Source organism: Plenodomus lingam (genome assembly GCF_022343315.1).
Source record: "Plenodomus lingam strain CAN1 chromosome Unknown contig_19, whole genome shotgun sequence".
Taxonomy (NCBI): domain Eukaryota; kingdom Fungi; phylum Ascomycota; class Dothideomycetes; order Pleosporales; family Leptosphaeriaceae; genus Plenodomus; species Plenodomus lingam.
In genome coordinates this window covers 430,309-456,489 of record NW_027093936.1, presented here as the reverse complement: position 1 = coordinate 456,489, position 26,181 = coordinate 430,309, and the positions used below count along the sequence as shown (strand labels likewise).

Below are 26,181 nucleotides of genomic sequence, written 5' to 3'. Positions count from 1 at the left end.
TTGTGAATTGTAGCGAGAAAGGCACGATAATAGCCTACGGGCATGTAAGGTACGCGTGTCTCAAAGTGGTTTAGCGAGGGCAGGATAGTAGTCGGCTGGCTCGCGGGGTAGTTCGGAATTTGTCCCATTGACGTATTCCGAGCAGGCCAACGCAAGCACAAGCCTAACTTCCCTACTTCTTCGACAGTGCTCTGATTAGTACAGCAGAGATGGCGCCCCATTTCGAGCCTCTGAAAAATGATTTGATCCTGCGTACAGCGAGGGGTACGATGATCACTCATCGTCATACATGCAACGCCCGGCTGACAACGGTTAGGTGAAAAGGTTGAACGGCCGCCCATATGGGTAATGCGACAGGGTAGGCTCTCGAGCTATTATCTATGCTCTCTATCACAATAACGCTCTTTAGCTGGACGCTACCTGCCCGAATACCACGAGGCCAAGGGAAAGAACGACTTTTTTGAATGCTGCCGTAGTCCCGAAATCGCCTCAACGCTCACCCTCCAACCCATCGAGCGATACGAGGGCCTTATCGATGCAGCCATCATCTTCTCCGATATCCTTGTCATCCCACAGGCCATGGGCATGGAGGTCATCATGGTAGACAAAAAGGGCCCACACTTCCCCGACCCCCTTCAGACACCAGAAGACAAGCAGTATAAGGAGGTGCTCGAGAGGAAAGTGGATGTTGCAGAGTCGCTGGATTATGTATACAAGGCTATTACATTAACACGGCAGAAGCTCGCTGGTCGAGTACCGCTCATTGGATTCTGCGGTGCGCCGTGGACCTTGCTATGCTACATGGTAGAGGGCGGAGGAAGCAAACTGTTCATTCAGACCAAGACGTGGGTTTACAAGTATCCCGAGGAGAGTAAGGCATTGCTGCAGAAGATTGCCGAGCTCTGCGTCGAGTATCTTGCCCTGCAGGTACAGGCTGGAGCACAGGTGAGCGAGGACGTTCATGCAGCTACTCAACTCGGACTAACTATGGCAAGATGATCCAAGTCTTTGATTCCTGGGCTGGCGAGCTCTCTCCCACGTCTTTCAAGAGCTTTGCTCTCCCATACCTGAACTACATCGCCGACAATCTCCCCGCACGCCTCAAGTCGAAAGGTCTCGAGCCTGTACCCATGACTGTTTTCGCCAAAGGAGCATGGTATGCGCTGCCTGATCTGTTCGAGTCCAACTACAACACGATTGGTCTGGATTGGCTACATGATCCGGCTGAAGCTTACAAATTGGCTCGAGCAAAGGGTAAGGTCTTGCAAGGCAATGCGGATCCTGGTGTTCTGTACGGCACCCAGGAAGCCATCACGAGAGTGGTGGAGGAGATGGTTGCAGGATTCGATGGCGGCAAGCAAGGCTGGATTGCAAATCTCGGTCATGGTAAGACAAAGCTGAGCCCATTTTGATGTCCAGAGGAAGCTAACAGCTGCGAGGCATCACCCCTTTCGTCAAGCCGGATGATCTCAAGTTCTACTTCCAAGAGATCCATAGATTGACAAGCTCGTAAAAGGATTGATAGCAGCCAAAGAAGCTCTAATGGTCTTGCTCGCCGATATCTTCGTTCCAATCCTGTGGCTTCTCTTTGATGAAATCAGCCATCAGATTCTGACACTCTGGATCCTGCAGCACCACGACTTCGATTCCTTTGCTCTTGAGATGGTCTTCTCCGCCTACAAACGTCTGGTTCTCACCAATGACCACTCTCTTGACCTTGTAGAGGATGCAGGCTCCGGTGCACATGTCGCAGGGACTAAGTGTGGTGTACATGGTTGCATCTTGGTAGGCAGATGCTGGAAGTCGGCCCGCACGTTCCAAGGCTGAAATCTCCGCCTAGAGTAGTATATACATGGTTCGAGTCAGAATGCGTCTCGGTTGTGTGAGCAATGCACGGGAGATGACAAGGTCAATTCATGGGCATCTATGTTGTTGGTACCTACGTGAAGCGTGGCACTGCCCCTCTGTATTCTCATGTTGTGTCCCCTGCCAAGAATCTTGCCTTGGGCAGACACAAGGCAGGCCCCAATAGGCAGCCCGCCCTCACTGCTGCCTGTGCGCGCCTCCTCCAAGGCTGCCTGGAAGCCAATGTCCGCCGAAGACATGATGTAGCGGTAAGCGTTGTTGAAGTAAGAGAAGAGTTTGTTTGCTGTGCATGAAAAAGTAGTCCGTCACTCTTACAAAAGATACAAGCAATTGCGCAGGGACTTTACATGCTCTCTAGTTGTAGAGTCTATCCATCGCTAATCGCCTTCGGCGGCGAGATAAGGGTCTTGCGATCTCCCCTTACCCGATTGGTCCATGGTCGCCGGTCATAGCGTCTTCCTCAAGGTTGTTGTATCCGGCAGTGCATGTGAAGTGAAGTGAAGCGTGCATTGATGATGGATCACAGGTAAAGAAAGCCGCCTTGACTCGGTCAATTATTGTATTGGCATCTGACATGTCTTTTGGGGGGGTTTTTTTTTTTAGCAATTCGACATGGTGTTTCAGTCTCGAGTGCTTGCACCGGCGGAGTTGTTGATCCGACGCGGCTCAGGCTGTTGGGGGGCACCATGGAAGGGCATCGAAACGTTTGGAACTTTCTCTTTTGCTCGGCGCTGCCGGTGCATTTGCAACATCCTGGTTTACTACTTTTAAACCAACAAGCGTTCGCCTTTTACTACCTTTCAGCACAAGACTACAAAATTAATACTGCTGCTTCAAGCCACCTGTGTAAACTCACCGAGTCTCAAGTGTCCTTTTCTCACCCAAGGAATATTAGGTAAGCGCATTGTGTGAGAATTCCAGCATTTCCAACGCCGTAGGAATCACCCTGAAGGCAGCCTTTTCGATACGGCTGACTTTGTTTGGGTGAAGGCAGCCGCTTTGGTACGGGCCTTGTCCGCTGACAATTCAACTCTTTCAGCCTCTTCAGTCCTCCAGTGACTCTCACTTAAACACTTGACGCACGCCTTGCTTCTTACTCGACCCGCAAACCAGTTTTGCGACCCCGCCCGCCCCTGGCCCCCATCATCAACGCACAAAGCACAGCGCCGCGACCATGGTGAAAGACACAAAGTTCTACGACATCCTCGGGGTATGTACTGCTGCAAACCTGCCTTGGATCGTCTTACTAACAGCCACAGGTGTCGCCGGACGCAACAGAAGCACAACTCAAGTCGGCATACAAAAAGGGAGCGCTGAAATGGCATCCTGATAAGAACGCACACAACCCCGAAGCTTCGGACAAGTTCAAGGACCTCTCCCACGCCTACGAAGTTCTCTCCGACTCTCAGAAGCGACAACTTTACGACCAATATGGTGAAGAGGGTCTCGAGCAGGGTGGCGGCGGTGGCGGCATGGCTGCAGAAGATCTGTTCGCGCAGTTCTTTGGCGGCGGTGGTGGCCCCTTTGGCAGCATGTTTGGCGGTGGCATGGGCGGAGGACGTGAACAGGGTCCTAAAAAGGCGCGCACCATCTCGCACGTCCACAAGGTCTCCCTCGAGGATGTCTACCGCGGCAAGATTTCCAAGCTCGCGCTACAAAAGTCTGTCATCTGCCCCAAGTGCCACGGTATTGGTGGTAAGGAGGGTGCTGTCAAGAAGTGTGCCGGCTGTGACGGTCGCGGCATGAAGCACATGATGAGGCAAATGGGCCCCATGATTCAGCGCTTCCAGACTGTTTGCCCTGACTGTCAAGGAGAGGGCGAGATTATCCGCGACAAAGACCGATGCAAGCAATGCAACGGTAAGAAGACCATTATCGAGCGCAAGGTGCTCCACGTCCATGTGGACCGCGGTGTCAGGAGCGGCCACAAGATAGAATTCCGTGGCGAAGGTGATCAACTACCCGGTGTCGAGCCTGGTGATGTTGTGTTCGAGATCGAGCAGAAGCCTCACCCCCGCTTCCAACGCAAGGACGACGACCTCTTCTACCACGCCGAGATTGATCTACTGACTGCGCTTGCTGGCGGTCAAATCCACATTGAGCACCTCGACGAGCGGTGGTTGACTGTCGACATCATCCCGGGCGAGTGCATCAGTCCCGGTGAAGTCAAGGTCATCCGCGGCCAAGGTATGCCATCCTTCAGGCACCACGACTTTGGCAACCTCTACATCCAATTTGACGTCAAGTTCCCCGAAAGGCTGGAGAGCCCTGATGGCGGCCCGTTGTCGCTTGAGCAGATCCGTGCACTCGAGTCTGTTTTGCCGCCCCGCAAGGTCCCCGATTCTCTGCCTCCGCCAGATGCGATGACGGAAGATTTCACACTTGAGACTGTTGACCCCACTCGGGAGTCACAGCGCTCTCGCGGAATGGCCGAGGAGGATGACGAGGACGACATGCACGCTGGCGGCGAGCGTGTCCAGTGCGCGTCTCAGTAAATGGACGAAGGAGAGGTGCAAGGATGGCATGATTTACGAGCACGAAACGACGCTGCACACGAGAGCATTAGGAGCATATGAGGAGTTGAGCATAATGGTGGAGTCGATGAAGAATGGGTTTTGCATGGGAGAAGGAGATGTCTTGTGAGCGTCTTCGTCACTTTTGAAGCCTCTTCACCTACGAAGCGAGGCGTCTGCGGCGGGTCGGCCTTGGGGAGAGCGTAGGGGGGGGGGAATGCTCTTGTTCTCTTCTATGTGCGCGCGTCCCATTGCTTTTAGACCAGGCAAATGTCGGATTCCCCCCTTGTTCTTTCTTCCGAATGGCATCATCCCTATATCTGCAATTCTCTTTTATTTTTGCCGGTCCCGTAAGGCGTTTACGAGAGAGCTATATAGATGGGAAGGTACGGTAGTGGATCTTATCATCCCAAACGGACAAACTGGTGGGGGTTTGTTTGTTCCTTTTTTTTTTCATTCTACTTATTTTTCCTTTTGCTCGTGACTAGCTTAGCTGTGTGGAGAGAGGGAGAAATGTCATGCATGTTGTTTTGAAACTTGATATTTGGATGGGTTCTTGTGTCATGCTAGGTACATGTGTGTGACTTGAGTTTGATTCAGATCATTGTCTGTTTGAGACGCTGGGCCATGATGTTTTCCTGTGCTGTTGGGTCTAAATACTCTGGTGATTTTGGGCAAAGTACTGTGTACGAACGCAGGGCAGATCCGATGTTCGCTGAATCCATGTGTGGGGGGCGCGGGCCGCTAGGGGGGAATGGGAGATCCCACTACGGCCGTAAACCATTGAACCCCCCCGCGTTGCGGGCTCTCCCAGACTTTGTGTCTAAGCCTCATTTCTCTCTCTCTCTCTCTCTCTCTCTCTCTTTAGAGTGCACATGCGTCTTTTGGACGGGACAACAACACGACTCGTTGGCTCTTGCTGGGATTGGGAAGTACTTGAGAGGGTCGGCGGGGGGAATGTTTGATGACGTCATCGGCGAAGCGAGAATCTGTCGTCCGTGTGCAGTTGGGCTTAACCCCTACTTTTCGTCGGAAGTAGGACTTGAGGACTTCTATCGTCGACAATTCGGAAGAGAGAAGAAACGGCCAAAGACCAGATTCAATCCCTCACACATCCACTCCTCCAACATGGTCAACTCCAGTTTCTACGTCCTAGCAATCATCGGACTGTCCCTCTCTTTCCTCCTCAGCACCTGGGCCCTCTGCCATCTCCTGGGAATCTTCCCCCTGCTGCGCGAGCTTGCCGACAATGCAAAGCGTCGACGCGCGGAAAAGGCTAGGCCCAAGCCTGAGGGATTCGAACTTGAATCTTTCGCCGATGTGCGACGCAGAGCAAGAGAGCGCAAGCGAGCTGAGGAAACGAAGAGGCGGGAGAGGAATAAGACGAGGAGAGAGACGGGGTTTTACGAGGAGTTGGGTAGAGCCTATCGCAGGTCGTGAGGGATGGAAGACTCGACAATATCGCTAGCTGGATCGGGAAGTCGTTGAAAGAGTAATGTGTAGCTGTATTGACATGTTCGTGGTTGGCATCGCCGTTTGCCTTTGTTCCAACGCACGCGCGTTTGTCGCTGCATGCGTGGTACCGGCTTTGCCTCTAATGCAAGACTCCCACCTCAAGTACGCTCCAAAGCCTTGACTTTGCACGCCCGAAAGAAGTACCGCCATCGGTCCGCCATAGACTAAACGCTGAGTCGACCATGTCACTGCTTCACTCTACTGCCGAAACGTGTCATACTACTGGCGATGGGCCCGTCACCTGGATACCTGCCATTGTCGCGGGCATCATCCTCTTGCAAATTGGGCTGGTCTTTGCTTTGCTCTGGATGGGCCACAACCGCAGTAAGACGTATTGGAGGCTGCTTCGCGAGAGTGGCGAGGTCAGTGTGAACGGTCCTGTACTCGTTTGGACACGCGATCTTCCACCCCGACCTACAATTTCCACCCTCAACTTGCACGGCAATATGCACCTATCCAAATACAGACTGTAACTGCACGCCCGGTCGTGCTTGTTGGTTGCTCAATAGCCCCTTCCAGTTTAGAGCCACCAAACAGCCGCCGGCTTGGCAAGGAAATGATATCTACACCGCCAGTACACCTCCCACCTTTCAACCTCCTCCACAACACCCACAAACCCACCAAGCAACCCCAGCCCACCACACTCCCACTTGTCTCAAACCACCACCCAAAATGCCAAGCAACAACAACAACAACTCCAGCAACCCCAGCTACACAACCACAAGCTCCGGCACCAACAACCAAGGCAACCACTACTGCTCCCGCGACTACGGCTCGACCGCCTCAAACCCCAATAGCTTCCACTACTCCAACACGTCAGTTCCACATCCCCACGCCGTGTTTCGGACTCGAGCTTCTGACACAGGACAGTAATGGCTTGTACTATTACTCTAATCCCAATGGGTCGACGTATTATAATGACGGGCAGGGTGGGGCGAGGTATACGGCGCCGGGGGGGAAGTAGACTGCCTGGGGATGCGTTGGGGTTGGAGGAGGAGTGGTGGATGTATGACAATGAGAAGTTGTGTGGGAATTCATTCAAAGGGAGCTGATTGTGACAATCCAATCGGACATCTTTCCCATCTACCCTTAATTTTTTTTCCCTGGGGGTTTTTTTAAAACGTCTTGCACTATGCATCACACTCCCCAGCACACGCCATTGCCCCAACCATCAAGACCAGGACACACTTCCCACATCATCTGACCCGACGCCCCTATACATTCATCCTTGCCTCATTGCCACGCTGTGTCTTTCGTCTTCGTGTTCGGGGCGTTGTTTTTTCCCCGGTGAGATGCTTTGATTCCCACGACATGACGACTTGTTTCCATGTCCCACTGTGATATTCGGCCTAGCCAGCCTGAGACGCCCCTTGTAATAGCGGTGTGTCTAGCGTGTCATCGCATCTTGCCATGCTCTCTCACCAGACCACGGGCCAGAAACTTCGGTCCTGGGCTGGTAAAGCGTGGGATTTTGGACTGGCCGTGTCTGTGTCTGGTATTTTTCTTCTTCTTCTTTTTCTTGGCTTGGGTTTTCCTTGTTTCCTTGTTTCCTGGTTCGTGGGGGTGGAGGGAGTGGAGGGAGTGGAGGGTTTGTGGTCAAGCTTGTATGTCCATGGGGGTGTGGATTTGGTTATTGGTGGTCGTGTTGACGTGATGGATGGATATATATCTCTGGATCCCGTCTTTCCTCCCATCCCACATCCACACACACACACACACGCACGTCTCTTACAACATTTTCGATTTTCTTTCTTCATGAGGGGGAGGAATAAATCTTTTAAAAGAAATACATCCAAAACACAGTGTGCACTTCAACCAAGCACAGCAAGTACCATGGCTCAACCCTATATACCATATACCGCGTAAATCAAACCAAACAACAAGAAAAACGCCACTCTCATGCCTCATGCCCCAAACCCAAACCCACAAACGCCCTGAATCCCTGCCTTCCCTCTCAAAAAAGCTGAGAAACGCCCAACCATGCCATACCCAAGTCCAGAAACCAAAACCCAAACCCCCTCCCCCTCTTCCGCGCAAATCCCTCCCCAACTCACAACTCCTCCCGCCTCGGTATATACACCTTCCAACTGCGCGGCCCGGGCGTCATGCCGAGCCACCAATTATACAGCCTACCCAGCTCAAAGACGAAGATTTTAAAACTGTAAACTGTGTTAGCGGGGAGGGAACCAACAACAAGAACAACAAGAACAGACTGTAGAAGCGGGACTGGGTGTTTAAAAGAAAAGAAAAAGGAAAAAAGACACTCACAATCTCCCCGGAATCTGCACCCACTGATTCAAGACATACAAAAACACCCGCTTGACCAGCAAAAACTCCTCGACAACCTCCTCCCAAACCGTCATATTCTCCGGATTCCAAGTCCGGCCAAACTCCGGCCTCGTCTCCCCGTCTTCTTCCTTCCCGTCCTCGTCCGGCTTCGCAACCCCGGCGGGCGCGTCCGTAGACGCGGACTGGTCGAAATCCTCGAGTGCGAGCTTCGTCTTGAGCACCTCCTTGTCCGGCTCCGGGACCGTCGGCGCGCCGGCAGTCTGCACGCCTTCGCGCTCGTCAATCATGCGGCGAAATTCCTTGATGGCGGCGAGCGAGTGCGAGAGGCGGTCCATGGTGTTGATGAGGGCGACGAGTTCGGTGCGGCGGAGGGGCGGGTCCTTGGAAGAGTCGTGTTCGTCGAATTCAAATAGGACCTTGAGCGCCGTGCCGTAGCCGTTGGTTTGCAGTTTGCCCCACAGCCGGCACTTGTCGCAGCCCACGCAGTCCATGATGCGACTCACATTTCGAAATCGGTTGCGAAAGTCTTCCTTGAGCGAGATGGCGTCGGGGTCCTGGAACATGACCGTCTCATCGAATATCTCGGGACCAGAGGGCAGGGCAGAGGCGAGGCGGAGGACAGACTTCTTTGTGCGCTCGTCTTGCTCGGGATCTTCAGAGCAAAAGGAGTAGTCGGAGATGTGCTGCTTGATCTTGCCGACTGCGCGCATGACAAGCGCGTAGTTGAAGTAGATGTTGGAAATGCGCTCTGGATAGTTGTGAAGTCGCTGTTCGTAGCAAGCCAGGTTCGGCCCCCACTGGCCCGTCGTCTGGTTCAGGTAGTCCCAGCAAAGATGCGTCGAAATGGATGCGTGCATTCCAGAGATGACTCGGTGGAAGACGCGCTTCTCCAGACAGGTATCGTCAAACTCGACAGGATCCAGTCGCTCCACTGGACTACCATGAGCAATGGCTGATTGGACCTTTTGCTGCATGCCCTGTTCCTTGAAGACATTTCGCAATTGGTTCGCCGCATGCATCTGCTGCTGGTTACCAAAAGCACCAAATGACGATCCGCCGGGCGAAGAGCTGCCAGTCTCTGCCGAAACTTTTGGCGGTTTGCTAAAGCAATTCTCGCGGTATATGGCCTCCCAAACCTGCTGAGCACCAACACCAGCATAGCCCGTAAACCGTTCTGGGTTGTCCACCAGCGACACATAGTCTCCCTTGACCGTCGCCGTCTCATCGTCGGGTACGCAGTAATCGCGTTCGTCACATTCGTCATCGTACTCGACCACACAGCTTTCGTCGACATTCTCGCCCAGACTTCCATGCAGTGGCCGCTTCCTCTCCTCCCGCTGCTGCTTTTTGCCCGGATGCTCGGCAGTGGGGCCTTCGAGTTTGCCCAGTTCCTTTGCACGCCACACCAATGGTATATCTTCTTCGTTTTCCAGGGTATTCACAGCGCAGGCCACGTTCCCGCATATGCCGTTTTCATCCTCCCAAAAGGGGCATTTCTTGCTGTACAAGCTCAAGCGGTAATGCGAAAAGAAGTCGGTATTCTGCGTAATCGAGTGTAGGTAGGGATGTATGGCTTCATTCAGCTGCTCGAGGGTACTATAGCTTGCGCAAGCATCCGAGACAATGGCTCCCGGCTCTAGCTGAAAGGTAGTCTTAGTATTGGGGGCTTGTGAAGGGGTAGGTGAACAGGATGCCTTGTTGCTTACATTGCAGACATTTGCTGGAGGACTGTTGGCATGTGAGGGGGCAGCATGGCTTGCAGCATGTGGGCCACCTAGCAGTGAGAACACGGCCAGGTAAAACCCTTGGGCGGCGGTGCGCATGGTGGTGGTCCAGCAACGTTTCTCCTACCACAGTCCTCGTATCAGCAAACCTCCACAGCAAGCATCACCAAAAGCGTTTCGAGGCGGGACCACTCACCGAGGTCTTGCAGTCTCACTATATGAGACCGTCCGGGGAATTACAGGCCGGCTTGCCGTGTGGGGAGAAGGGCAAAGAGGCCAGCGTGTTTGTATCTCTGAACAGGTCCGAGTTCCTAACCGGGCAGCTGTGGCGGTGGTGATGGCCGGTGCAGACGCAATAGGAAAGGCCGGGTGAGGGCTGATTAGGGTTCAATCTCGATGTTTGATGAAAACGAAAGCTTGCCATCAAAGGGACTGGGTGCAATTCAGCGACAGTCGGCGTCGTACATACGTATATAGGTAGAGAGTCGGTATTTATTTAGTGAAATTTAGATGGACGGTAAGGGTGACAGTGTTGACAGGACTAACAATAGGCATCACACGTTGATGGTGCGACGTGGATGTCGAGAAAGCGCAATGTGGCCAGTACCGGTACTAGTTGTCTCGGCTAGTTTGAGGATCACGTTACTTGTCTTGTGTCATCAAAATAGCCAGGATGTAAGCAGTGGCAAATCACATGATACTCAAACTACCTGAGCGCATGAGCACTCTACCAGTAAGTTTGGAGGCTCCGAGTGTGGCGTGCGCTCAAAGGGGCGAGGAATGTCAGACCCTGGATGGAACCTTCTCCGTGCTACTTCTAGCGTAGCGGGCCTGATAGGGCTGAGTACCGTACACAGTTACTAGAGCAGAGCAGAGCAGAGTACTATACTACAACCATGTTACCGTACAACCGTTGTTCAGATGATACCCTACCATCTCCCTCCCCCCTTCCCATCACAACACCCGCAAGTCCCACTTGTACTGTGATTAATCTTCACAATAGAGTGTCCTTGACCTCCGTAGAGTACTACACCCACCACTCCTATACCCAGCCCAACACCAAAAAAAAAATGACTACCCCCCCCAACCCCACCACCACCGCACCCACAATCTCACCCACCTCCCTCCTCCCCCTCCTCCCCACCCCCTCCCTCCTCCTCATCGACGTCCGCCGCACCGACTACGAAGGCGGCGCCATCCACGGCAGCCTAAACCTACCCGCGCAATCCTTCTACGCGAACAGAAGCGTGCTGTACGACTTGTGCAAGCGCGCAGGCGTCAGACGCGTAGTTTTTTACTGTGGTGAGTATTCTGGGGGCTGCTGGTTTGCGTTTGGGTGGCATTGTAATGTACTGTACTCCGTATGTACGGTGACATACAGTAGTGAATATGGGGAAACACGGGGGGGGGGGTTTTGTGATGAATCGTATCTGCAATACTCTACATAGCACCTATCCGCCGGTACGATAGCGTGGCGTGGTCATGGCGTGAGAGCCATACGAACGTCCCAGCGATCTACGTCGGTGAAACGGCGTCTCGCCATCCAACACGAGCGAGCAATCTTCAAGCGTCCCCCGCCACCCAGCTAAAACATGCAACAGGATCATCCAACGGCCGAGGACCGCGCTGTGCAGCCTGGTTTGCAGAGTACATCGACGAGCGGCAGGATGGCGAAATGGTGGCGTTGACGCTCGAGGGTGGGATCAAGGGGTGGGTGAAGGCAGGGGAGGCTTATACGCAATGTGTGGATGGGTATGAGGCTGGGCATTGGAAACAGTTTGATTAGATGGGTGGCAGGCTGTGGCTGGTGCGGGATTAGAGTTTTGGGGATTACGATTTTGTGATGGGGTGGGCACGTGGCTTGGTGGGGTGAGTGCTTTTGAGGCAGAGGGCAAAAGGTCGGATGGTTGGGTAGAGGAGGGGTTGGTTGGGGTCAAGTACTGTCACAGGAGTAGTACGAGGTCTGGATATGGGCATCATGTGCTGCCCATCATCCTATCATCTATAGGTTGAGTGATAACCTCGATATCCAACCAAGAATCCGACTGTACTCGATTGATCCAGAAGTACAAAATTCAATCATCATCTTCTTCATCGTCAATCACCCTCCTTTGCCGTATCCTGGGCAAAACGCGTTCCTCTTCCTCGCTGCCACCCTCAGAATCAGAGTCTGCAACAATGACGGCTGCTTTCTTGCTTGTGCCAGCACGCGATTTGACGAGCGACACCTCATCATCGCTGTCACTGCTCACAACCGCATCGTCGTCCGTAACGTCGCTGGTGAAAATCTTCTCGCGCCGTGGTGTACGCTTGGGCTGAGCTGCTTTGACAATAGCTTGCGTGCCCTGACCTACTCCGTGGAGATCGAGACTGGGTAGACTGGATGCGGGAACCTCCACGTCTCCATCTTCGACGATGAAGCTGGCGAGTTCAGAGTCCATCAGATACGCTTGCGTGTCTTCTACCTCATCCTCGCCTAGGGTATCGTCAGAGCCAACAGTGTCAGCCTGAGAGGCAATGTGGAAGCGGGGGTCTGTAGGTGGTGGAGACGACTCTTCACCCTCTTGCGCCAACCCAGTAGCACGCCAGTTTGGTGTCGCTGTGTGGGGTGTTGCGCTGGTCGCCTTCGACTGGCGAATTGGTGTCTCCACTGCTAACGCTTCTTTCCGTGGTCGACCGCGCGCAGCTGGAGTCTTGGGTGTGGCTTTTGCCTTTTTTCTTGATTCATCTGTCTCTTTCGCCATTGTCTTCGGTTTCGGTTTCGGCCCTGGCTTAGCCTTTGTTACTTTGATAGTTGGTAGAGTTTGTGAGGCAGGATCATCATCAGCCCAAGGGTCATCAGCATCGTCCATCTCAGCAGGTGCTGGCTCCGCATCAGACACAAGATAGTCATGACTGATGTCTGATTCGTAGTCGGAGTAGTGTAGATTATTCTTGAAACTCTCCACTCGGTCGCTATCCACATCATGCATACGCTGCATGGTAGCAGCAAAGGCTCTGGTTGCACGCCCTGGTCCGGTGTTGTGATTGGCATAAATCAAGGCCCGCTGGCGCTCGGGATGAAGGCCAAGATTCAGCGCGCCAACCATGGGTGCATCATCATCGTCGAACACAGTCTGGTACCGGCGCTCAAGATCAAGCAGGCCTGCATCATCTAATACAACAGATTCTAGCGATGGTACCTCGATGATCTCCTCGCTTGGATACACTGGTGTCGCTACCTTCTTTCCTCGGCCTTTCGATACTAATTCCTCGCCCATTCGGCCTGCCGTAACGAACCCGGTGATGACGTTGTCCGGCATATGAAACTTTTTGGGAGGCTTCTTGCTTCGACGCCCTTTCTTCGGCTCTGGTAGCCAGTCATATTGAGAGTTCTCCGGTGGTATTTCTACTACTCGCCGATCCACGACCGGCTTCACATCCGGTGGTAAGATTCGGCGCGATTTATCGTCGTGGAAGTTGAAATGCGACCCCTTTGCAATGAGCTCCTGCATCTTCTCGTAACTGTCCTTGGCTTTGTTCGCATCATTCTCTTCCTTGCCATTCATCTGAAGCATGATGATCTTGCCCTCGCGTTTCCGTCCAGTACGGCCCATGCGCTGCAACATGCGAATAGGAGATGCTTTCGAATCGTAACAGATGATCAAGTCAACCTCGCCGATATCCAGACCTTCTTCGCCAATTGATGTTGCTATGAGGGTATTGTAGACGCCCGACTTGAACTTCTCAATGACATCTAACTGATCCTTCTGCGTCATACCCTCGGAATTCTTGCCCGCAGCTTGTCCAACAAACACTCGAGGACGGATCATCGGCTCGTGCCTCTTTAGAATACGAGCAATCTCATCCGTACTATCACGGAAATTGGCAAAGACCATTACTCTCGTTTGAGAACTGGATGCGCCATTGGCATTGTGACCGTCTTCTGCATTCGCAAAGTGTTCCAAGATGGCTTCCTGGAGATATTCCATTTTCGGATGTCCAACAAAGTTATCGTCAGTCATCCACCCCTGCAATCGACTCATGAGCTTTTTCCAAGCATCGCTGTCCAGTATTTGCTTCCTGTACTTGGATTTGGACTTTTGGCTTTCATTTTGAAAGTCCTTCATCTTGACGTGAAAAGGGCCTATGCCGTGATATTTCAACAATTCCATGCCCTGCGAGATGGAGGACAGTATCGCAAATACAGCGTGAACTATAGATTTCACGCCTTGGTTTGCATGCCGACCAGCTTCAAGAGTCCACTTTGACTTGGCTTGCTGACAACCATAGGGTGTCAAGTCGCATGGATCTTTACTCCAGTAGGCGTTGAGGCCTGAAATGGTGTTTACTAGGGGTTGCAAGGCCTGTCTGTAGAGGTCCATACACATTTCCATCTCATCACTATTTTGAAAGACCTTCTTCTCGACGCTGCGTTGGTGCACATAGCTGCAAATGTCCATGGAGTTTTCTGTGCGGATCTCCACTCTTGAAATGTCCAATCCATCAATGACCTTTTGCACGGCTTCCACATTGGCGCCAGGAGTTGCTGTCAGGGCCAAGACGCGGAAACTGTCGTTGAACCGCCTCAGAAAACTGACGATTTCAACGTACGCGTAGCCTCCCGTGGCCCGATGCGCTTCGTCCACTACGAGCAGCACGATTTTCTTGGGGTCGGCGTATCCCGACTTTAGATCATTCTGAAGAGTCTGAGGGGTCATGAAAAACACGCGTTTTTCCTTCCATTCCTCCGCTCTGAGCCCGGTTTGCACGTTACCTGTTAGCATAGTTGTAGCTGAGCGCGGAATACCTGCGATTTTGAAACAAGCTTGCACTTGTTGGGCTACGAGCGGTTTCGTGGGTGCCACAAATACAATCTGCGAGTCGACGGTCCAGCGATACCAATTGAGCATGATGGTCGCGGCGATAAAAGTCTTTCCCAGACCTGTGGGCAGAGCCACCAGCAGGTTGTTAAATAAACCCCTCTGTACGATGTTGAACTGATAGTCTCGAATGGTGCCAAGATTCGTCGGATAGACCCAGGTTCTGGTCGCCACGGGATTCAACTTGTGGTGCGTTGGGGGCTCCTCTTTTTGGTCTTGCACAAAACTGTAACGATTTTTCGCCTGTGAGGGCGGCAAGTCTGCATTGACAGCTGCACGCCCAAAGAGTGTGGTTTGTCGTAGCGATGCTTGAGGAGCCACAACTTGTTTGCGAGCTGAAGGCTGTTTCTGGGGTGATGAGGACGAGGAGGACGCAAAGGCATCAGACGGCAGGTCTTCAAGCTCAAGGGTGAAGTCATCAGGTATTGTAGCTGCGTTTACCAAAGGCAGCTGTGGAGATGGCTCTGTCTGTACAGGTGAGTTTAATGTGCCTGGAGACGGCGGTGCTTGAGGTTGCGGCCGTGATGACAAGGAATTTCGTCCGGGCAGCGACATGGTTTTCATAGCATCGAGTGCTGTCCACCTGGCAGGCTCGTTGGGCTTATGCACCCCAATCGTGGTCTTGGATTTTGCCCAGATTGCGCCTCGAGGTTTCCATGGTGGTGAGTGTTCTTGCGGCGGCTGGGTGTAGAACATGTCGGTCATGTCCAGATGGGTAGTGGGCACATGGATGCGTTCTTTCCGCTTCTGCGCCACCGTCTCTTTCACAGGCGAATGCTGTTGGTTGGGGGAGTCGAGGACATGCTTGCGCCTCGCCGCAGTCCTCTGCTTACGACGGGCATGCTGTGCGTCCCGATGGTTCTCTTGAACATGTGGCGAATCATGAGTACTTTCTGAGCCAGAGCTGGTAAGCGAGCAACGGGTAATGGCATCTGAGTCGTCGTCGTCGTCGTCGTCGTCTGAGGATATGAAGGGACCTCGTCGTCGTCGTTGAGCACTTTGTTGATTGTGGTGGCGTGGAATGGGCTTGGGCCTGTCATCTACTGTCTGGTTGACCTTGCGACGCTTGGCAGGCCTGGGTGATGGCTGGAATGCGGAAGGCGTGTTTTCGCGCTCGGCCTGGGTTGCAGCATACAGAAACTCGGTGTCATCGAATTCGTCACCATAGTCGTCGCTGTCTGCCATGGCAATGGCAGCAGCAGCAGCAGCAGCAGCAGCAGGGGGGGAGGGGGGGAGGGGTTGTGTGCTGTCACCTCTGCTGAGCCATCAAATTGTCTACGGCATGGGTTAGGTAACTCCATGGACAGCGTTGTATTGATGGGTTGAAGTCAAGTCACAACGCGTCGGCTCGTTAGCGCGTTTCGATGATATGGCTAAGCTCGTTTACCGGTACAGGGGGGGGCCCCTCCCCGGCTCTCAGCGTTTGCAAAGGTTTGAAAAGCCTTCCGCAAATAGGCTTTCACCCGACTGAGGCCTGAAATACCGCCGGGAGGCTGTCCAAGCGCCCAAGAGGGCATAGTCTGCTTCAAACTCAATTCAAGTCCCAGTCACGCTCCAGTCCATGCTCCCTTAGGGGGTAAAGCTGAGGCAATACAATAAAACCTGCGTCGGCTGCCCCAGATTCCCTCTTGTTGTAACCCGCACCGACACTCTCCTCACCCTCGCTTTTTGTTTCGGCTCGCATTCTTTGGCATTCTCACTTGCACACGCTCGCTCGCCTCTATACAATATAACATCGTAATAGTCCGCTACCCGACCTAGTCTCCCGCCAACAACAAACAACGACAACAACGACAACAACAACAACAACAACAACAGCCTTCCCGCTTCAATCATCTCGTCCACCATCAGCATCATGAAGTACTCTGCTGTTCTCCTCTTCGCCGTCGGCGCTTTCGCCACTCCCCAGGACCCGACCGTCACCAACGCTCCTGCAAGCCCCAGCCCGCCCTCCGGTCTCACTGGCCCCGTTAGCTGCGCCCTTGCATGCGACGCTGGTGATGTCAACTGCCAGGCTGCCTGCTTGGGCAATGCCCGTCCCAACGCCAGCCAGGCCATCGCGACCAACGAGTGTGCGGCCAGATGCGACCAGGGCGATGGCACGCCTGCTGCCACCGATGCTTACGCAAAGTGTGTCAGTGACTGCATCAGCAACCTCTTCCCCAGCAGCCAGACGGGCGTCCTCCCCAATGTCGGCCCTGCTCCCGTGGCACCTACTTCGACTGCGAGCGCCGCTGGTTCGCCTGGCAGCGGCCCTGTCGCCACCGCCTCTGAGAAGCCTACCGGTAAGTCAAGACAGGGCGACTGTTGTGACCACCACGCGACAATGCTAACATGGATCCAGGCGCCTCTGGTTCCTCTCCCTCTCCCTCCGGTGCTGGTGCCTCTGGCTCCGCTGCCACCGCCACCCCTGAGGCCACTGGTGCGGCAGACAAGAACTCTGCTCGCATCGCTGGTGCCGGTCTTGCCGGTCTCCTTGCTCTCTTCGCTTTGTAAATGTTACCCTTCATGTCCATCAGACTCGATTCGTAATGACTACTTTCTGTGGGACAATGGGATAGCTTGGTAAGCTTGATAGGGGGCAAGGCCAATTTTGAAACATGCAGGTCAATTTCACACTGTTGTTGCGGGAGTCTGTACTCTTCGCACAGACTTTGGCGCTAGAAAGACACACAGCCATTGTATTTTGTTTCTTTTTTTTTCTGGAGTGCTTGGAGGAGGGTGTTGAAAGGGGAACGAGGATGGGATGGGATGAGATGGGATGGAGGGCAGTTTCAAGGCGGTATTAATTTTGCACGATTTTTCGCTCGACCCTGTTCCCCCTATGCGTTGTTTATACTGTGCTGTGATGTGATGTGGTACAGATGGTTTCGCACCGACAAAAATGGATTGGATGGAAAGGCGAGAAAAGGCGAGAAAAGGCGACTGGGCTCGGGCGAAATCAGATCAGCACTAGGGCGGCTAGCGACGTCAAGCTAAGGGAGGTAGCGAGGCTGGCGCATATCCTTTCCCCCCTCCCCCCCCTCCCCGCCAGCACCAAGACTGCAGGGGAACCTGGAATGACGCAGACTGCAGACATCCGACCAAAAGTGTCGCCCCACTTGACTCTGCGTACGTTCTCGGTATAGGTGAGGCTTGTGTCCAGCAAACTTTGCAGGCCCGCATGACACTGATGGCTTCGTGTCCTATTGGTGTTGGTCCATTTGCGTCTACCATCTTGTGCAGTGTGTAGGTAGTACTGTAGTAGTAATAGGAAGGGGAGTAGGAGTAGGAGTAGGAGTAGTAGTGGTCGTTTGTCGACGCTCTTTGACTCTGGACAGCAGGAAATCCTCGTCGAGTGCGACATAGGTATTTAGCGACCACAGGGGTGCCAACTAAAGTAAGAAGACTATGGAGTCTGAGCTCAAGAGGGACAGAAGTAGGGTAGGAGTAGTATGCGCATCGTCATCCGCATCTGACTTGATCGTGTTTCTACGCGCCATCTTGATCTAGCCCCCCGTTTCTTCTTTTTGGTGGTTCTTCAACGCTACTAACATCGAGGGTCGGTCGGTCGAGCGAAACAAGTCTTCAACAAGATCCATGGCAATGTGTCTGGCAATAACTGAGCTTCGCTCGGGGCTAGGACGGCAGAACAGCAACGATTCTTCTTGGCGCATTTTTGTTCTGATTGCTGCCCATGTCCCCATACTCCTCATCCATGCCAGGATCCTGTCAGACTCCGCTCGCCACGTCCATGTGATTTCCAAGGTGAGGCGGATATGGATTATCCACTCTTCCGTCGAGACTGCCAACTATTGTGCGAGCAGGTTGCTTGTCAATTCATGTTCTTTATAAGCCCTCAAGTAAAATCCCATGTTGGGACGGTTTCCGTCCGGAAAGGAGACGGAAAGGGTTCAGGCAAGCTAGTTGTATTGGACGCAGGCAAGGTGTCCGTCAGCCCGACCGCGCCATCGTCGCCACAGCAGGATACCACGAAGCGACGACAATGCATGTCTTTCAATTACTCCTCTCTGCCAAAGATCAAATGCATGTGCGCCGATGGTGACAAAGCGAGCGTCCACTTGCAGAGATGAAGTTGGTCGTGCCGGATTCCCCTTGGCGAATCAGAGGCGAGTCAAATCATGGCTCGCGCACGGTTGGTGGTGTGGCGAGGGGCAAGGGCAAAGCACACAGGAAATCAGCAGATGGGGTTTTGTAGCTGCTGGAGGGATGGCAGAGCTCGTTGATCAAGCATTGCCACTCAGAGTCTGCCAAAAATCTACAAAGTAGAGCAAGTTTTTGTCATGTGTGTCCTGTTCCTGCGAGGTCCCTTGTCGTACAGCAGATATAGCCTGCCCATGTACTTGGAGAGACGCCCCCAGAATGGTCGCAGCTGAGAAGAAGGAAATGATTGCGAAAGCACTGAGCTAGCGGCCACGCCAGGTACGCTGGTGCTGATGGGTCAAGTCCACTGCTGCAGCAGAGCGTAGTGTAGCGTAAGGCAGACTTTATGGTAATATGAATGGTAATATGATCGTGCTCAAGCACCATGCTCAGTCATCAAGGCTCGACAGTAATAAATCTCACGAGCAGAGCGGTCGGGCCGTGAGAGACCAGAGACCAGGGCTGCTGTGGCCGGAACTTGTGGAAGCGTGCGAGAGTCAGATGCGAACAGGCCGAGGTGAGAGACACAGGGCTGTGTAGAGAACGAAGGCCATGTCAGATCAGACACACACACACACACTCCATTGTCGCGAAAACCCCAGGTGTCTGTCTCATGCTTGGATAGAGTAGGAGGTGCAATGGATTGCGCGCTGTAGGCATTGCAGGGTGCTCATCTCTGTCAAACGAGGTGTCGTTAAGGCCCCTGCAATAGAGCGCAGGTTCACGTCCTAGATCGGGTTAGTCCCTTTCTAGGATCCATACATCGCCTCCTTCAACCCTCCTCGCTGCCTCGCTGGGTCCACGCAACCCATCCAGAGGGTCATCTCAGGCCTCAAGATACATCAAACATCCAATGCCCATTGCTCTCCTCATGCTCTCCTCCCATGACACTGGCCCTTGCGGACAATGCTCCACCATGTACCAGAGTGTAACGCGGTCGAGCAGTGAGCCTTTGCGATAGTTCCTCGTCTGACCCGGAAAGAGGCAATTGCAAATGGTAGATAGTCTCGTCCTTACACGAGCGCGCTGCCGTCGTGCCCTCATACAGGGGTTGGCTGAGATGGTAGCTCAACACGCGATGTCTGCTGAGATGGGAACGTGCAACTCGAAGCCCAAGAAAGCGAGCCGCAAAGAAACATGATAACAGTGAACGAAGCCCTCAAACCCCCCCTCCATCTGATACCGACCAGACGGCTGCGCGGCATGGGCAAGCACGGTTGACGTTGCGAGGATGTTGCCGACTGGAGCTCCGATGAGAGAGATGCGATATGCGTACGGTAGCCTTGGGCGTAGCTTGGCGCCCGTTAGACCATACCTACCAATGCGAGTCTATCCCGCCCTCTCAACCTTCGAATTCCTTCTACCACTGCTCCCTTCTTCATCAATCTCTCCACTTCCCACGCCCTCTCACGGCGGACTACCAAGACACTACCGTCTGCGCCATCAAGAACACCACACAAGCCGCACAGTAAGCCTAACAGCACTCACTCTCGCCTGACTATTTCATCGTTTTGCATTTATGCGCCATTCGGCTCCTCGATGCTGCCTTGATATTCGCACTTGACGGACCTGCTGTCTACGACGGCCCTGGCGACGGCCCACGCTCGCCTTGAGAGGCTTTCCCGTCGTCCTTTGGGCCGTTTTCTCTCCTGACGGACTTGTCCCCTGCCCCCATTTTTGTTGTTCGCCATGGCCGATGCAAAGAAGAGCGAAGGCGAGGTCATGTCCTCTGCAGTTGGCCTTCCATCCACCACAGAACCATCACGTGTCGAAACAGACGCGCAAAGCGATGCATCCAAAGAAGTAAGCACTGCACAGGACATGGCGCCTTCAAAAGCCACCAGCAAGGCCTCCTCGACCAGGAATTCGACTCCCGCTGCTGCATCTGTGGACACTCACCAATCTGCGCAAGTCTCCAATGACGCGTCTTCTACCATGGAAGGTGAACAGCAATCGCGAGAGGGAGGCCAGGAGGCCTCCATTCTCGCGCAGCCCTCTCCCAAGGAAGCAGACCGAACTGGCGAAATGGCATCTTCTTACGGTACACGGTCGCGAAATCGTCCCGGCAGATCGCGGCCTAATTATGCTGAGGACACGGAGATGGACTTCGAAATGGGGGCTGCATCCGCAAATGGTAACTTGTCTGACCCACCGTCGCGTAACTCAGTGGCCCCAGACAACGTTCATTCTTCAGGTGTTAGTGGAAAGAAAGGTCCCAGTCCTGTGCAGGGGAACACGTCGTGGGGTAATTCCGGACCCAAACCAAAAGACACCCCAACCAACAACCCCAATATCCCTGGCACATCAGCATCTCCAGCGACCACTCCCGCCACCACCACCACCACCACCACCGCCGTCCCACCTGTGACCAAGCGTAGGAAAAATGCCGCGGCCACTACTACCAACGGCAATCAGGCGAGTGCGTCTGCGCCAAGCCAGCCAGGAGCGAAACGCGGCAACCATGCCATGGCTGTGGCTACTACGACCGCGCGCGAGAGCAACATGATGACTTTCGAAAACACCGGCGCATTTCTCAAGGACGGCCACTTGGAAGCGGACGATGGCCAGACTGTGAACATTAATGGTACGCTTCTCTTTTTTTTCGATCTTTTTTGATTTGCGTCTTGCAGCTAAAATGGGCGTTTCCGTTGCGCCAGCCACGTCGTGCGGCTTGTACCAGCGTTTTCTAATTGGCTATTCCAGATCAAGTGTACCTCGTGTGCGAGCCGCCCGGCGAGCCTTACTACCTTTGCCGGGTCATGGAGTTTATCCACGTCGACAATGATCCCAAGAAGCGCATAGAGTCTATGCGAGTGAATTGGTTTTACCGACCACGCGATGTCCAGCGCTACAACAATGACACCCGTCTAGTGTACGCTACGATGCATTCAGATCTGTGTCCCATCACCTCGCTGCGTGGCAAATGCCAGATTCTCCATCGAAGCGAAATCGGCGATCTGGACGAGTATCGCAAGACCAAGGACAGCTTCTGGTTCAACCAAGTATTTGATCGCTTCATTCACCGATGGTACGATGTCATTCCGACATCGCAAGTCATCAATGTACCCGACAAGGTGAAGAAGGCATTGGACGAACGTTGGAAATACATCTGTCTTGAAACAAGCCGAGTGAAAGAGTTGACGAGCGCAGTCAAGAGTTGCAAGCGTTGTGTTGGATATTGTGCCTCGTAAGGACTGCCTAACCTTTGGAACGCTCTCCACTCACGTGACATGACTAACTTTCTTGACAGTAATGATTCGGTCGAATGTGCCGTGTGCCACAACACGTACCACATGAACTGCGTACGACCACCGCTACAGAAGAAGCCATCCCGCGGGTTTGCTTGGGCATGTGGCCCATGCAGCAGAGCTCAAGAGAAGAGGCTCGAGGCTCGATTGGGCACCACCAACGAGGAGGCGGATGAAGAAGAAATCGTTGACGAAGAAGAGGAAGAGGGGAGTGGCGATACGAACGAGACTACTCCTGATCCAGAAAGTCAGGTCGACTCACATCCGGGCACCCAAGCTGAGATAGCTTTAGCCAAAATGTGGCCGATGCGATACCTTGGAATCCATTGCCGCGTGGAAGATGCTTTACAGTACGACGATCGAGCCATTTACCCCCGCGCAAGCTCACGGCTGGGTCCTCGACATCAAGCTAATGTGAATGTCTGGCACGGACACCCCGTGGAACTGGTGAAGCCGGCCGAGATAAAAAAACGCTATGTCAAAGCCGCAGGAAACAAGAAAGAAGGCAAACTCTCCAAAGAGACGGTCGCAGCAATCGAGGCCGACAAGGCGGAAAAGGCTAAGCGCCCTAAGTGGGTGATGGATGAGCCGCCGGGCTATGTTCGCCGTGGAGAAGACTTGCCTAACAAGGATTCCAAATGCACCGCGGAGCTCATGTTCAAGATGCCACCTTTGGGCGTGCACTCCACACGTGGCGAAGACAACGCGCCAACCGTCACAGAAGACCAAGTCAAGGCCTACATGGACCGTGCCAAGGCTCTGGCCAAGCAATATGTTGGTGTCGAGCCATGGAACACAAACTTTTTGGACAAGTGCTTAGCGCTCTTCACCAAGCACCAATACGATGCTGACGTTGCCCTGAAACATGTGAAGAAGCTTGATAAGCGAAAAGATCTGAAAGAACCCGAGTTGACGAAGGAGGAAGAAAAGAGATGGAACGAGGGTGTCGCAAAGTACGGTTCAGAAATTAGGAGTGTTCGCCTCCATACTAGCAAAACGATGTTTTATGGGGATGCCGTGCGATACTACTACCAGTGGAAGAAGACACCCAAGGGACGCGAAATTTGGGGCTCGTATAGCAACCGCAAGGGGCGGAGCAAGAAAGTCGAGCCAGATGCACAAGCACGTTTGCTTGACGATGTCGCAGACGCTCAAGATGATTCGGCGTTTGACAACGAGAAAGCAATGCAACGAAAACGACACTTCCAATGCAAGTTTTGCAACACTCGGCATTCACGGCAATGGCGACGTGCCCCTGGCGCAGCTCCTGGCCAAATGGTACCTGCTGATGGACGGTCCAAGGACAAGACCGGATATGTTGTGGCTCTCTGTCTTAGATGTGCGGGTCTCTGGCGCAAGTATGCTGTGAAGTGGGAAAACGTTGACGAGATTGTCAAGAAGGTTTCACAGGGTGGTGGAAAAGCTTGGAAGAGAAGGATAGATGAGGAGCTTTTGCGCGAAGTCTATGCCGCGCAATCTGATCCCGGATCTATCAATGGTACGCCCGAATACGCGGATCCTCCAAACGCCGCGCCTCAGCCTGTTGCAGAACCCCCAAAGAAGAAGCAAAAGACGACTGCGACTGTAAACGGAGATGGCGGCGCATCTACGCCGACTACTGAGCATGTTACGAAGAAGAAGGAGAAGGAGAAGGAGAAGGAGAAGCCTCTGCCGCCACCGAAAGCTCCCACACCTCCACCAGTGCCCGCGCCGCCAAGACCAAGAGCCTTACCATGTGCTGTGTGCCGATCGACAGAAGGTACCCGCCTGGAGTGTGCGGCCTGCAGGTTGACTGTCCATAAAGCATGCTATGGCATTGAGGAAAATCGACAAGCGCCTAAGTGGTATTGTGATACTTGTAAAAATGACAAGAAGGAAAGTGTGTCATATGTAAGTGTTCAATACGCAATACTCTACAGTGCAATCGACTAACGATGAACAGACATATGAATGTGTCTTGTGTCCAAAGCGTGACACTGAACAGGACTTTTTTGAGCAGCCCAAGGTCACACACAAGAAGAAAACCGAACGCGACCGGGAAAAGGAGCGAATGGAAAAAGAGCTTGTCGATCGAGCCAAGGAACAATACCGGCTCAAACAAGAAGAAAAAGGTCGGCCGATCATGCCTCGCGAGCCACTCAAGCGCACCGCAGACAACAATTGGGTGCATGTCTATTGTGCGATATGGCACCCAGAGATCCGCTTCAGTAAGGCTGCCCGTCTCGATACGGTGGAGGGTATCGGAGCGCCAAGCCTTCGGTATGATGCGGTTTGCAAGTTGTGCAAGACAACCAAAGGCGCATGCACGTCCTGCCTACAGTGTCATGCCACATTTCACGTTGGCTGTGCCCATAGTAGTGGCTACGTCTTCGGGTTTGATATGACCCCAGTGAAAGCTTCGCGAAGAGATGCTGTTCCTACAGTTACTATGAACGGAGACAATGGAACGTTGATTGCTGCCATCTGGTGCAAAGACCATGCCCCGAAAACCATTGTTCATCCAATGAACGAGGCGATTGAAGGGACAGATCTGATTGCATTACAATTGTTTGCACGCGAGTTCAAACAGGCAGATCTCACACTCACAGGTACCGCACGAAAAGCGACATTAGTCGATCAATCGACGCGAGTAGGGTCTCAGGCTGGCCCGCCACAGGCAAATCGGCGAGCATCCGCTGTCACTGCTCCTACACCGACCTCCACCCGGGGCCGACAATCTAATGTCGGATTGCATGTCAAGGAAGAATCGAGTGAGCCACCGGCTCCTAGAGAGGAACGGCAATGCGTTCAGTGCAAGGTGGATGCGAGCGCCAAGTGGTACCCGGAAACTGCAGGATCGACACATCAGCCTGTTCGTATCGTGGATGGTCCATTGGGTTCTAATGGAGCCGAGACAAACGGCCACGGCGAAGAGAAGCCAACAATCGAGAATGGACAGATCCTCAACGGCGCAGCAGACCACCCAATGACCGATGCGCCACCTATTACTTCGCCTACGCCACAAGGGCAACTTCGAGTGAATACGGATGTGGCCACCTCCCGACCTACGTCCTATCTGTGCTTGAAGTGCTACTGGAAACGAGAAAGGGGGATAAAGGACGAAGAGGAACGGCCCAGATCAGTGTCCATTCTTCCCGAGCCGCAACTTCTCCCTCTTCGGTCTCCGATAGTACCAGCCTATGTAGCGCCCACACCGCCAGGCGCAATGACGGGATCCTGGACGATTCCAGGTGGACATCCATCTCTGCCCCTCAATCAGCCTCCTCCATTACCATCGTGGCACAGTTCTGCCCCTCCTGGCCCCCCTGGACATCTTCCCCCGCATCACATGCATAATGGCAACGGATACCCCCCACCGCAGGCATTACAAGGTCCACCTGTGGGCCATGCGGCACCCTTCCACACGCCTTACTCTCAGCCAAACGGGTACGCGCCTTACCCAGGCCCTCCGATGCATGCACAATTGCCTCCAGCGCCTCTCCGTGCTAGTTACCCGGGGCCAGCCGTCAGTGGCCCTCCTCCGCCTTTGCACTTGAGTAACGGAGCGATTATGGTCAATGGTATGCAATCGCCGCGTTCGATACCCTATTCGCCAACTCACCCACATGCACACCATGTTGGGCGATCTACGGAAAGCCCGTTTACTGCTCCGTTGCCAGCGGTGGCGCAGTTCCCGCCGCCGCTTCACCACGGAAATCCAGCACCAGGCCGACCGTCTACGCCTCGCGATGCAGTGATGCGCGATGCGCCCACGTCGGCGCCAGTCGAGCGAGCGACGACGGGTGCGAGCGCCAGTCCATCGCTGCGAAACTTGCTGCACTGATTTATCTTTTTCTTTTTTTGATCTTCTGTTTTATTTTTGCTTTTGTCTATGTACAGGTTTACTATTTCCGATGATTATATCTCCAGCATAGAGGGAAGGAGTTGTCGAAGCCTTTGGGCGCTTTCAGCATTGAGCGGAAGAGGAGGCGACATGGATCATGGGGTGGGTGGGGATTGAGGGGATTACTCGAGGATTGGG

At 53.5% G+C, this 26,181-nt stretch overlaps 12 protein-coding genes across 12 annotated transcripts; 9 read left to right on the top strand and 3 right to left on the bottom strand.

Annotated features, from left to right (window-relative positions):
* Positions 1-209: 209 nt before the first annotated feature.
* Positions 210-1,513, top strand: IAQ61_004170 (uncharacterized protein; the record flags this gene model as incomplete). The annotated part of the gene is made up of 5 exons (XM_003838778.2): positions 210-264; positions 317-358; positions 410-945; positions 996-1,386; positions 1,440-1,513. 5 exons carry the CDS (start codon positions 210-212, stop codon positions 1,511-1,513), a joined length of 1,098 nt encoding a protein of 365 aa, XP_003838826.2.
* A 26-nt stretch (positions 1,514-1,539) lies between these two features.
* On the bottom strand, positions 1,540-2,105 carry FCA1 (Cytosine deaminase; the record flags this gene model as incomplete). Its single annotated transcript, XM_003838777.1, has 2 exons — positions 1,540-1,836; positions 1,944-2,105. The coding sequence occupies 2 exons, from the start codon at positions 2,103-2,105 to the stop codon at positions 1,540-1,542; spliced, it is 459 nt and encodes a 152-aa protein (XP_003838825.1).
* Positions 2,106-2,552: 447 nt separating this feature from the next.
* On the top strand, positions 2,553-2,936 carry IAQ61_004168 (uncharacterized protein; the record flags this gene model as incomplete). Its single annotated transcript, XM_066096232.1, has 2 exons — positions 2,553-2,761; positions 2,906-2,936. 2 exons carry the CDS (start codon positions 2,553-2,555, stop codon positions 2,934-2,936), a joined length of 240 nt encoding a protein of 79 aa, XP_065953550.1.
* A 104-nt stretch (positions 2,937-3,040) lies between these two features.
* IAQ61_004167 (uncharacterized protein) lies at positions 3,041-4,361 on the top strand (the record flags this gene model as incomplete). Its single annotated transcript, XM_003838776.2, has 2 exons — positions 3,041-3,076; positions 3,126-4,361. The coding sequence occupies 2 exons, from the start codon at positions 3,041-3,043 to the stop codon at positions 4,359-4,361; spliced, it is 1,272 nt and encodes a 423-aa protein (XP_003838824.2).
* A 1,146-nt stretch (positions 4,362-5,507) lies between these two features.
* Positions 5,508-5,819, top strand: IAQ61_004166 (uncharacterized protein; the record flags this gene model as incomplete). The annotated part of the gene is made up of 1 exon (XM_066096231.1): positions 5,508-5,819. One exon carries the CDS (start codon positions 5,508-5,510, stop codon positions 5,817-5,819), a length of 312 nt encoding a protein of 103 aa, XP_065953549.1.
* Positions 5,820-6,076: 257 nt separating this feature from the next.
* On the top strand, positions 6,077-6,367 carry IAQ61_004165 (uncharacterized protein; the record flags this gene model as incomplete). Its single annotated transcript, XM_066096230.1, has 1 exon — positions 6,077-6,367. The coding sequence occupies one exon, from the start codon at positions 6,077-6,079 to the stop codon at positions 6,365-6,367; it is 291 nt and encodes a 96-aa protein (XP_065953548.1).
* A 199-nt stretch (positions 6,368-6,566) lies between these two features.
* Positions 6,567-6,858, top strand: IAQ61_004164 (uncharacterized protein; the record flags this gene model as incomplete). Its single annotated transcript, XM_003838775.2, has 2 exons — positions 6,567-6,709; positions 6,765-6,858. 2 exons carry the CDS (start codon positions 6,567-6,569, stop codon positions 6,856-6,858), a joined length of 237 nt encoding a protein of 78 aa, XP_003838823.2.
* A 761-nt stretch (positions 6,859-7,619) lies between these two features.
* Positions 7,620-10,482, bottom strand: IAQ61_004163 (uncharacterized protein). Its single transcript, XM_003838774.2, has 4 exons — positions 10,104-10,482; positions 9,890-10,030; positions 8,163-9,823; positions 7,620-8,053 (listed from the first exon to the last, which is right to left on the bottom strand). Exons 2-4 carry the CDS (start codon positions 10,004-10,006, stop codon positions 7,945-7,947), a joined length of 1,887 nt encoding a protein of 628 aa, XP_003838822.2. The 5' UTR covers positions 10,007-10,030; positions 10,104-10,482; the 3' UTR covers positions 7,620-7,944.
* Positions 10,483-10,977: 495 nt separating this feature from the next.
* IAQ61_004162 (uncharacterized protein) lies at positions 10,978-11,693 on the top strand (the record flags this gene model as incomplete). Its single annotated transcript, XM_003838773.1, has 2 exons — positions 10,978-11,209; positions 11,509-11,693. 2 exons carry the CDS (start codon positions 10,978-10,980, stop codon positions 11,691-11,693), a joined length of 417 nt encoding a protein of 138 aa, XP_003838821.1.
* A 289-nt stretch (positions 11,694-11,982) lies between these two features.
* Positions 11,983-15,954, bottom strand: IAQ61_004161 (uncharacterized protein; the record flags this gene model as incomplete). Its single annotated transcript, XM_003838772.1, has 1 exon — positions 11,983-15,954. The coding sequence occupies one exon, from the start codon at positions 15,952-15,954 to the stop codon at positions 11,983-11,985; it is 3,972 nt and encodes a 1,323-aa protein (XP_003838820.1).
* Positions 15,955-16,624: 670 nt separating this feature from the next.
* IAQ61_004160 (uncharacterized protein) lies at positions 16,625-17,265 on the top strand (the record flags this gene model as incomplete). The annotated part of the gene is made up of 2 exons (XM_003838771.1): positions 16,625-17,054; positions 17,114-17,265. 2 exons carry the CDS (start codon positions 16,625-16,627, stop codon positions 17,263-17,265), a joined length of 582 nt encoding a protein of 193 aa, XP_003838819.1.
* A 2,873-nt stretch (positions 17,266-20,138) lies between these two features.
* On the top strand, positions 20,139-26,159 carry IAQ61_004159 (uncharacterized protein). The gene is made up of 4 exons (XM_003838770.2): positions 20,139-21,496; positions 21,616-22,099; positions 22,163-24,050; positions 24,103-26,159. Exons 1-4 carry the CDS (start codon positions 20,602-20,604, stop codon positions 25,981-25,983), a joined length of 5,148 nt encoding a protein of 1,715 aa, XP_003838818.1. The 5' UTR covers positions 20,139-20,601; the 3' UTR covers positions 25,984-26,159.
* The last annotated feature ends 22 nt before the right edge of the window (positions 26,160-26,181 follow it).